This window comes from Pituophis catenifer, unplaced genomic scaffold (assembly GCF_029215685.1).
Source record: "Pituophis catenifer annectens isolate HBS135680 unplaced genomic scaffold, rPitCat1.0.hap2 SCAF_5, whole genome shotgun sequence".
NCBI lineage: Eukaryota > Metazoa > Chordata > Lepidosauria > Squamata > Colubridae > Pituophis > Pituophis catenifer.
Genome location: NW_027256885.1, coordinates 87393458 through 87404593, shown reverse-complemented (window position 1 = coordinate 87404593; position 11136 = coordinate 87393458). Strand labels below are relative to the sequence as shown.

General features: G+C 49.0%; 1 protein-coding gene across 1 annotated transcript in view; it reads left to right on the top strand.

Moving 5' to 3' along the window:
- Positions 1–405: 405 nt before the first annotated feature.
- SETD1A (SET domain containing 1A, histone lysine methyltransferase) overlaps positions 406–11136 on the top strand; it is a 66228-nt gene continuing 55497 nt past the window's right edge. Inside the window, exon 1 of the mRNA XM_070944520.1 lies at positions 406–543. Coding sequence (XP_070800621.1) covers positions 406–543 — 138 coding nt within the window. The remainder of the gene's footprint in view (positions 544–11136) is intronic.

Genomic DNA, 11136 nt, shown 5'->3' with positions numbered 1-11136 from the left:
TTTGTTCTAGTCAAAAGTATTGTCTATCTTGTATTGAGACAATTATGGTAAACTGTCCATAGAATGCTAGACAATATCAAAGTAGGACTTGACATTTAGTAGCACTATTCAGGGGAAGAGTGAGCAGGTACATTAACCAGGCCTTATAACTTAGGCTATGCTAAACAGATCTTGAAATAGATGCAGGAGAAATTTTGTGAGCAGATTGTTTCACTGTGCTTAATATTAAAACTTCTGGTTCCTTTATATACAGAAAGATATCCTTAGATGGTGATTCTGAGTATGAAAGTTTCAGAGGTGGATGGCAGTAGAATCTGTCATTGAAATTACTTCTGCTGGAAATGAAGATGTGATTTAATATATTCCTTTGATTCCATGTGCATCTTGCAGTGTAAATGAGTCAGAATGGATCCGGAAGGTGGGGGTGACTTCCAGAAAACCCCTAACTTCCAGTGGAGAAACTACAAGCTCATTGTTGATCCTATGCTTAAGGATGGTCCGCACAAGATCTACCGCTATGATGGAGTGCATTTCAGCACTAACGTAAGTGGATAGTATTGGATTTTTTTAATATATTTTTTACTAAATTGTAAAGCATGTGAGTCATTCCTGCTGAGGATGGATGGTCTAATGTTTGGTAATATCTCTAGGTCCTCTTTTATATCTTTTCCAGATTCTATGTATTGCTTCTCCTGTTTTCTTCATGCACTGTATTTTGCTGAGTGTTAACATTTTAGTTTGCTTTCCATCTCTTACATGAGAGCAGATACAGTGCAGTGTGACACAAATCTTTGGATGAGTCAGCTCTGTAGTGATCCTTGTCCAGCTTTTTCATGACTGCCATAGGATCCCCATTCCATACTGCTCTTTTTCTGTGTGTGTCATTATACATTTAGATTATGTAAATTAGCTAACGCAAGAACCTGAGTACTTTCCATAGTTTTCAAAAGGGCCATTGCCAAAAATTCTGATATTTCCTTCTGTCATATTGAGGTTGGCTTTTAGGAACGTCATCTACACTCCACCACTTGCCAATTTTGATAATGTTTTGTACTATCTTGCATGCACTAGATTTCTGCTGTGAAACTTGACTAGTGGACCCTGTGTGTTGTCTCTGATAAAGAGATCTGTGGTTCATTTGAACGTGTTGATGGTCTAGGAATCCAAAAAAGGTGATTTTAGTGAGGGGGAAGGTAGGAGTTGACTGGATTTAGGTAGTGTCTAGGCTTTTGCTTAAATCTCATAGTAGCCAGTGATTTTCTTAGCATGCTCAAGCATTTAACTCCACTGAAATCAGTAGGAGTTTAACTTACTTTCTTTTTCTAACACATGTTGATCATAAGTTTTTCTGTATAGACTATGAAGGCAAACATTCCAAGAATGTATTTTAACATTCTTGGCCCGGAGGGAGGGGTCCCCCTGGTTGAGATGTGCCCACCAGGCTTCAGATCATTCCATCAGCCGAGGGCCCAGGGGAGGGGCGGGGGGGGTGGCGGTTATTATTAAAGAAGATCTTGGTCCGAGGGAGACCACTGTGCCTCAGACTGCTGGGTGTGAATCCCTCCTTGTGAGATGGGGTCATGGGGTTCAGATGGGCTTGTTGCTTACGTACCTGGCTCCCTGCCGCGTGGCAACGGCCCTGCCCGAGCTACTCGACGTGATAGCCACGGTGGCAGTTGATACACCCAGGCTTATGGTCATGGGTGATTTCAATTTGCCATCCGTTGGTGAAACGTCTGAGATGGCTCGGGAGTTCATGGCTTCCATGACGGCCATGGACCTGACCCAGTTAGTTTATTTTTATTTTATTTATTTTATTTCCAATTTATATACCGCCCTTCTCCCTGAGGACTCAGGGTGGTGTACAGCCAGAATTAAGAACATGAAATACAAATATTAAAAAACAATTAAAATATATATAAATTTGGCCCAAAAATTAAAAATCACAAACCAATTAAAACATTTAAAAATTTCTTCTTAAACCAGCCCGGCTTGCTGGAAAAAGTGGGTTTTAAGGGCACGGCGGAAGGCACTGAGGTCTTGGATTCTCCTTATCTCTGGGGGCAACTGTTTCCAGAGGGTAGGTGCCCCCACAGAGAAGGCCCTCCCCCTGGGGGTCACCAGCCTACATTGTTTGGCTGATGGCACCCTGAGGAGGCCCTCTCTGTGGGAGCGCACGGGTCGATGGGAGGTCGTCGGTAGCAGCAGGCGGTCTCGAAGATAGCTAGGCCTTATGCCATGGAGCGCTTTAAAGGTGGTAACCAACACCTTGAAGCGCACCCGGAAGACCACCGGAAGCCAGTGCAGCTCGCGCAGGAGCGGTGTTACATGGGAGCGCCATGCTGCTCCCGTCACTACCCGCGCTGCTGTGTTCTGGACCAGTTGGAGCCTCCGGGTGCTCTTCAAGGGGAGCCCCATGTAGAGAGCATTGCAGTACTCAAGGCGAGAGGTGACGAGGGCATGAGTGACTGCACAGGGAATCCCGATCAAGAAAGGGCCGCAACTGGCGAATCAGGCGAACCTGACAAAAGGTCCCCCTGGTTACAGCCGTCAGATGTTCCTCCAAGGACAGCTGCATATCCAGGAGGACTCCCAGATTGCGAGCCCTTTCTGTGGGGGCCAAAGACTCTCCCCCAATAGTCAGTGATGGAGTCAACTGACTATATCGGGATGCCGGGAGCCACAGCCACTCAGTCTTGGAAGGGTTGAGCTTGAGCCTGTTCCTCCCCATCCAGACCCGCACAGCCTCCAGGCACTGGGACATCACTTCAAGGGCATCGTTGGGGTGGCCTGGGGTGGAGATGTACAGCTGGGTGTCATCAGCGTACTGGTGGTATCTCACCCCGAAGCCACAGATGATCTCGCCCAGCGGCTTCACATAAATGTTGAACAGAAGGGGCGAGAGGACCGATCCCTGCGGCACTTCACAAATGAGAGGCCTCGAGGTCGACCTCTGCCCCCCTGCCAACACAAACTACGACCGGTCGGAGAGAAAGGAGGAGAACCACCGCAACACGGTGCCTCCCACCCCCAACTCTTCCAGTCGGTGCAGCATGATACCATGGTCGATGGTATCGAAAGCCGCTGAGAGATCTAACAGGACCAGAACAGAGGAGCAACCCCTGTCCCGAGCCCTCCAGAGATCATCAACTAACGCGACCAATGCCGTTTCCGTGCTGTGCCCAGACCTGAAACCCGACTGGAACGGATCTAGATAAGATGTTTGTCAGGTTTCGGTGCTATCTTGAATAAACTTCATTCTCAAGCGCAAGCTGTCTAATGAATCATTTTATTTTTAAGAATAGCAGAATCCGACATTTCTGACTCAAATTGCAGCCAAACTGGCCCCTCCTTCCAACCCCCTCCTCTTCCGCTCTCCAACCCCCAACGTCCCATTGGCCATCATACAGATCCATCTCTACATCCCGGCACGTTCTTTTCACAGGAATGCAGCCCCCCATCCTCGTCTCCCAGGAAACCCTATCTGTACATACAAAACTAGGTAAAAGTTCATCTCAGCAATAAATCAAGCTTCCGCTCTTTCTGCTTCAACTTGTTATGTCAGCGCTGGAAGAAAGCCTAATTTGGAACGCTGACATCCGGCCCCTCTCCCTTCACTTCTGCGACATCACCTATCCCATAGGGAAAACACAACAAGATTAGTCTCATCAGCCCCTCCCTGGCTGTGCACCCCCCCTCCCGGCTTTCCCGGGTGGTCTGCATGGAATTTTGCTATAAGGCGATCAGCTTGGATGTTTGCGCTCTTCACCCAGGAAGCCTCTGACAATGGGTAACCCTTCCATTTAATTAAGTACTGAAGGCGCCCCCTGTGCCATCTTGAATCAAGAATCCGCTGCACTTCGTAGTGCGTTTGGCCCCCAACAACCAGGGGCCCAGGGGGTTCACGTGGAGTTGGCCTTAAAGTAGACCCCACTACAGGTTTTAGAAGGCTACTGTGAAAAACGGGGTGAATTTTCCCCAAAAGCCGTGGCAACTGCAATTGCACTGTAACGGGGTTGATTATTTTTATTATAGGAAATGGTCCTATAAATTTTGGGCCCAATTTCCTGCTCGGGAGTCTAAGTCTCAAGTACTTGGTGGAGAGGTAAACTTTCTCTCCCAGCTGAAATGGTCTTTGGGGAGTTCGGTGCTTGTCTGCTTGGTCCTTATAAGATTGAGCCGCCTTTGCCAGCGCCCTCTTAACATTTTCCCAAGTTTGTCTCAACATTGCCATCCAGTCGGTCAAACTGACTGAGGAAGGGGGCTCCCTCGGGTATTCTGGCATGGGAACAAAATCCATGCCACTCACTATTTTGAACGGGGTTAGCCCCGTGCTGCTGTGGACAGCATTATTATATGCAACCTCCGCAAAAGATAGGAGGTCTGCCCAATTGGACTGCTGGTAGTCGACGTAGCATCTTAAATACTGTTCTATCATAGCGTTCAGTCTTTCTGCCCCCCCATTGGTGCTCGGGTGAAATGCTGAGCTGAGCCCTTGGGATGAACCTATGGACCGTAGAAACTCCCTCCAGAACTTTGCTGTGAACTGGACCCCTCTGTCGGAAATGATTCTCCTGGGGACTCCATGTAGGCGGTAAATGTGTTTCAGGAACAGTTTGGATAACTGACGGGCTGAAGGCAGTCCACTACAAGGAATGAAGTGTGCCTGTTTGGAGAATAAGTCTATTACAGTCCAGATCACTGTATTTCCACTGCTCCTCGGTAGGTCTACTATAAAGTCCATTGCAATCTCCTCCCATGGTCTTGTTGGCTCAGCTACTGGTTGCAACAATCCAGGCAGGCACCCTGGCCTTGTCTTCATCGTGGCACAAATGGTGCAGCTTTTTACATAACTGTCTACGTCCTTTCTCATATGTGGCCACCAGAACTGCCTTCGTACTAGGTGCAGAGTCTTTAGGAACCCGAAGTGTCCTGCTGGTTTAACATCGTGGCTCCTCTTGAGAATCAGGATGCGTAAACTCTGTGGGACATAGAGCTTTGTCCCCCTCCATGCTAGTTCATCTCTTTTTGTCAAGAGATGTTGATTGTCCCGATACCAGGGGTCTGTCAGCATTTCATTTTTTAATTTCGCAGTTAAGTCACTTGCAAGTTGGCCTTGCTGGTCACGTCGTTGCCGTCTGGTTACCACTTGGGCCGCAGCTTGGGTGGAGGGGATGATGGCATTCACTACCTGCTCCCGCTCACTGTTGTATTGGGGCATCCGGGAGAGGGCATCAGCCAGGAAATTTCTCCCACCTGGGATGTGCTTAAGCTCGAAATTGAAACGATTGAAGTATTGTGCCCACCGCACTTGCCTGGGCGACAGTTTTCGTGGGGTTTTTAGGGCCTCTAGGTTTTTATGATCAGTCCAGACTTCAAATGGTTTCTGGCCTCCCTCTAGAAGGTGCCGCCAGGTCAACAAGGCCCACCTTACTGCAAACGCTTCCTTCTCCCACGCCGCCCATCGCCTCTCCGTATCGGTGAGTTTGCGGGAGGTGTAGGCGCAGGGTTGTAGATCACCTTGGTTGTTCTTTTGGAGTAACACAGCTCCTACTGCCACATCACTTGCATCTGCTTGGATGACAAAAGGCTGTTCTGGATCCGGGTGTCTTAAGACAGGTTCTTTTGCGAACAGTCCTTTTAGCGTCTCAAATGCCTGTTGGCAGGTCAGGTCCCACTGTAGGGGTTGTCCCGGGCGAGGTTTCATCGCTGGGCTCCTGTCTTTAGGAGATCTGTCAAAGGTTTGGCAATCTTCGCGAACGAGGGGATGAATTGTCTGTAGAAATTCGCAAAGCCTAGAAAACTTTGCAGTTGTCTGCGGGTGCGAGGGGGCTGCCATTGTAGAACTGATTGGACCTTGGCTGGGTCCATCTCTATCCCCTCATTTGATACTCGGTAGCCCAGGTAGTCTAGCCGTGATTGGTGGAAATCGCATTTTGGCAGTTTGACATATAGGTTTGCCCGTAGCAGTTTTTTCAGTACTTGGCGGACGAGGGGTATATGTTCGTCTATGGTCTCCGTGTAGATAAGAATATCGTCCAGGTAGACGAGGACCCCTTTGTAAAGGTGTTCATGTAAGACTTCGTTTATTAACTGCATGAACACTGCCGGGGCTCCTTGCAATCCAAAAGGCATTACTTTAAACTGGAAACTACCCAGGGGGCAGTTGAATGCTGTTTTCCATTCATCTCCTGCCCTTATGCGTACTCGGTAATAAGCTTCTCGAAGGTCTAGTTTGGTGAAAACCTTCCCTTTAGCTAGGTGGGCTAACATGTCTTTCATGAGGGGGAGGGGGTACAAGTTGTGTACGCAAACAGCGTTGATATTTCGAAAGTCGACCACCAGTCTCATGGAGCCGTCCTTTTTCTCTTTAAACATGACCGGCGCCGCTACCCTTGGTTTCACTGGCTCAATAAATCCCCTTTGTAAGTTTTTGTCTATGTAGTCCCGCATTTCCTGCATTTCTCGGGGCGTCATGGCATACATTTTAGGTTTGGGTAGTTTCGCTCCTGGGATAATCTCGATAGCACAATCGGTCTCACGGTGGGGGGGCAGAATGTCACACTCGGCCTCGCTGAATACCCCTGCAAGGTCTTGGTACTCCCTTGGGATCTGGTTTGCGTTACAAGCGGTGGTGGGTGCGGCTGCCAATTGCTTTGCTGTACCTTCTGGGAGGGACCCTTGTGTTGGTGGTGTTTTCTTCTGTAGTGGAGGGCTGCTTTGGGGTTTCAGCATGGGAGGGAATTCTTCTGGTCGGGGCGGCAGGGGTTGGGGCCCCTTTGCTATTCTCAGCCTGCGGGTTCCCTCTTGCCACCAAATGATTGGGCCCCATTTGTCGAGCCATGAGAGTCCCAATATGACTGGTTCTGTCATCTTGGGGGCTATTATGAAGCGGATTGTCTCCCAGTGATCTGCGAGTTCTAGTCTCACGGGTTCAGTCAAGTGTGTGGCGTACGTTCCTCCCACTAGGGACCCATCAACTTGCTCGAAGCGAATTGGTTGTTTGAGCTGTTTAGCTCGGATTCCCAATTTTAGAACTGTGGGTAGGTTGATTAGGCACCGTGTGCTACCCGAGTCTATTAGGGCTTGGAAAGTCTCTTGGGCCCCTGTTTTGGGGGCTGTTAGGCGTATGGGGAAAAGAAAAGGATGGACGGGTCCACTCACCATCGGGTCATCCTCGCCTTCGTCTTCCGTGTCATAGGGTTCAGGGAACTGATCTCCCTCATCTGGGATTCCTCTGGTTTCGGTCAGATGAGCGAAAAACTCAGGGATTTGGGGAGCTTCCTGCGGTACGTGGGTGACGCGCTTGGGCCCTCGTTCCGGTCGTGCTTTGGGCGGTGGAGCTGGTCCCGGTCTAGGCGTTCCACATCTTGCTGCTATGTGGCCGCTTCCCCCACATCTGTAGCATTTCAGTGGGCTCCGTGGGGCAGTTGGTCTGTAGGAGGGCTGTGATGTTGGGGTTTCTCGTCTGTTGAGTGGCCCCTGGTCTGGTCGGCCTCTCTCCTTTCCCTCTGGTGGTTTTGACGTGTCACTCGCCCGCAGCCCTCTGTCGACTTTTATCGCTACCCGGAACCATTCAGCGAGTCGGTTTGGGATGTCACGATAGGCAGTCACTTGGGAAATTCTTTTATCTAGGCTTGTTCTAAAAAAATACACCAGCAATCGCTCTGGTAGGGGAGGCAGTGTCCCAATGACTCTCCTGAATTCACGGATATGCTCTCTGATAGGCTTCCCCCTCTGCATTAGGTTTCTGAGCTCGTCTTCCACATAGGGGTCCTCCTCCTCCTCCTCATAACGGGCTCTCAATAGTTGCAAGAACCCATCCGCATTTTGTAGCTGGGGAGCCCTGTATTTGTAGAGTGATGCTGACCACCTCTTTGCTTCTCCCTCCAGCCCTTCCGAGATAGCATTCACTAGGGCTCTGGGGAAAGGGTAGAGGTGTCCGAACCGCTCTATGTATATCTCAGCTGAATCGAGGAATTGGGCGAGGTTGTCTGGGTCACCATCGAACTTCCCTCTGAACTGGGGTGGCTCCTCCCTCTCTGCCCTCTCCTCTCTGTGCTGAGCTCTGGAGGGCCAGCCCTGGTGTTGATAGTCCTCTGCCTCGTCTCTCATCCTGGGGTGGGGAGGTGCTGCCTTGTCTGGGCTTCGCTGCCATTCCCATCCCCAGCTCGCCCTTCCCAATTCACTTAGGGGTTTTTCTTTATCTTTTACCTTTGCAAAAGGGGATTCCGTCTCTAAGGCTTTTGGCACAGTCCCCAGGTACTTATCTGCTTCACGTTTCTTTGCTTGAAGTTCTGCGGGGAGGGAAGGTGAAGAAAGTTGAACCTTTGTATTTTCCAAGTTGGCTGGAATCACGACCGCTTCTGCTCCTCCCGTTTCTTGAAGCAGGCTTTCCTCCGATAGCTTGGCTTCAGCCATAGTCCTTCCGACCAGATGTCTGGGAGGGAATGGGATGATTTAAACTCAGCCAGCCTGGATTTGGAGGAGAGTTTGGCTGTCTGTCAGGTTTCGGTGCTATCTTGAATAAACTTCATTCTCAAGCGCAAGCTGTCTAATGAATCATTTTATTTTTAAGAATAGCAGAATCCGACATTTCTGACTCAAATTGCAGCCAAACTGGCTCCTCCTTCCAACCCCCTCCTCTTCCGCTCTCCAACCCCCAACGTCCCATTGGCCATCATACAGATCCATCTCTACATCCCGGCACGTTCTTTTCACAGGAATGCAGCCCCCCATCCTCGTCTCCCAGGAAACCCTATCTGTACATACAAAACTAGGTAAAAGTTCATCTCAGCAATAAATCAAGCTTCCGCTCTTTCTGCTTCAACTTGTTATGTCAGCGCTGGAAGAAAGCCTAATTTGGAACGCTGACAATGTTTCCTCCAGGAATTGTGGAAACTGTCGCGCGACCACACTCTCAACAACCTTCGCCATAAAGCGAAGGTTGGAGACAGGACGGTAGTTGGCCAATATTGCCGGATCCAGGGACGGCTTCTTGAGGAGAGGCCTCACCACCGCCTCTTTCAAGGCAGCGGGGAAGTGACCCTCACTCAACGAAGCGTTGATAACACCCTGGAGCCAGCCTTGTGTAACCTCCCGGGAAGCCAGTACCAACCAGGAGGGACACGGGTCCAGTAAACATGTGGCCGCACTAAGTCTCCCCAAAATCCTGTCCACATCATCGGGAGTCACAGCATCAAACTCCTCCCAGATAACATTCTCAAGACTATTCCTCGTCACCCTGCCCTGATCTACCCAGTCAGAGTCCAAATCCCCCCGGATCTGAGCGATTTTGTCATACAGGTATTGTCCGAAATCCTCCGCCCTGCCTTCCAAGGGATCCTCCCGCACTTACGGATGGAGCAGGGAGCGGGTCACCCTAAACAGGGCGGCCGGACGATTCCCTGATGACGCAATAGAGGCGGAAAAGTAATTAAACTTTGCCGTCTTTATCGCCACTAGGTAGGCCTTGAGGAGCACCCGGAGGCTCCAACTGGTCCAGAATGCGGCTGCGCGGGTAATTAGGGAGCCGCCTGGCGCTCCCACATAACACCGCTCCTGCGTGAGCTGCACTGGCTCCCAGTGGTCTTCCGGGTGCGCTTCAAGGTGTTGGTTACCACCTTTAAAGCGCTCCATGGCATAGGGCCTAGCTATCTTCGAGACCGCCTGCTGCTACCAATGGCCTCCCACCGACCTGTGCGGTCCCACAGAGAGGGCCTCCTCGGGGTGCCATCAGCCAAACAATGTAGGCTGGTGACCCCCAGGGGGAGGGCCTTCTCTGTGGGGGCACCTACCCTCTGGAATCAGCTGCCCCCAGAGATAAGGAGAATCCAAGACCTCGGTGCCTTCCGCCGTGCCTTTAAAACTTTCTTTTTTCAGCAAGCTGGGCTGGCTTAACATATTTTTTAACATATTTTTAATTTTTAATTGGTTTGTTATCTTAAATTGGGGCCAAATTAATATATATCCTTTTAATTGTTTTTTAATGTTTGCATTGTATGTTTTTATCTGGATGTACACCGCCCTGAGTCCCTCGGGAGAAGGTGCGGTATATAAATTCGAAATAAAATAAAATAAATAAAAATAAACATTATGAAAAGGGCATTATGATTAAGGCTTATGAAAGAGTGCTGGTATAATACTGAAGGCACATGGTTCTTGGTAGTTTCCAAGCCTGTTTATTCATAGTCTGTACTGTTACAGAAAAGAGACCACACCAGCTCTTTATCGAAAGGAAAGGTTTATTGCGCAAGGTTCAGCAGCGATAGCTCAAGCAAAGTCTGAACCCCGAGGGGTTGTTACATACAAGTTTATATATTCTTTTCAGTCAGTATATTCATTTCCGGATGTACACATGATTACCATATATGGGTATGACATGCCCACTTCCTTGGTCCTGCCGGGGTAGCTCAGCAATGGTGAGATGTCACGTATACTATGAGCGGGGGCTTAATCTCATCAATCCACTTTATTCCCCCCTCTGAAACTCTTCTGACTTCTCAAGAGTTTCATAATTGTCAGTGTCAACAATTCTCTGATATTCCCACATAGCCATGACCTGGATGACTGCTTCCCTGTTTGCCAATAAAGACAAACTATTTGACATATTTTTAACAAAAACAGGCAGAACACATGGTAAGATGATACATCCGGCCGTAATTAAACCTATTAATGCCACGATCGCTTGTAATCCTGGAAGTTTAGGGAACCAGCCACTAAAGATTTCTTTGAAATTGAATCTATCCCATTCCTGGTCAGCATTGTGGGTGAGCTGTCTCATTTCAGTGGTTAATTGCTTAATAGCTTTCCCTGTTTCATCAATTTGTAAGCAACAATTAGAGAGGTTAAATTTTCCACACACCCCTCCTTCCTTAGCCAAGATGTAATCCAGAGCCAACCTATTTTGATATACAGCTGTCCTTACCTTATCTGTGGTTTCAGACAATATGTTCAAGGCCTTGTCTATCCTTTGACCGGCCAGGTCTAGGACTGCCTGTAACCTGATAATCCTGTTCAGCATATAAATAGGGGTTCTGTATCCATATGAGCCATCCTCCGCCCAAGTGGCCTGTCCATATATGCATACTATTCGCTCAGAGTTCCAAGTGTTGGTTTTTTCATATTCTGCCAACT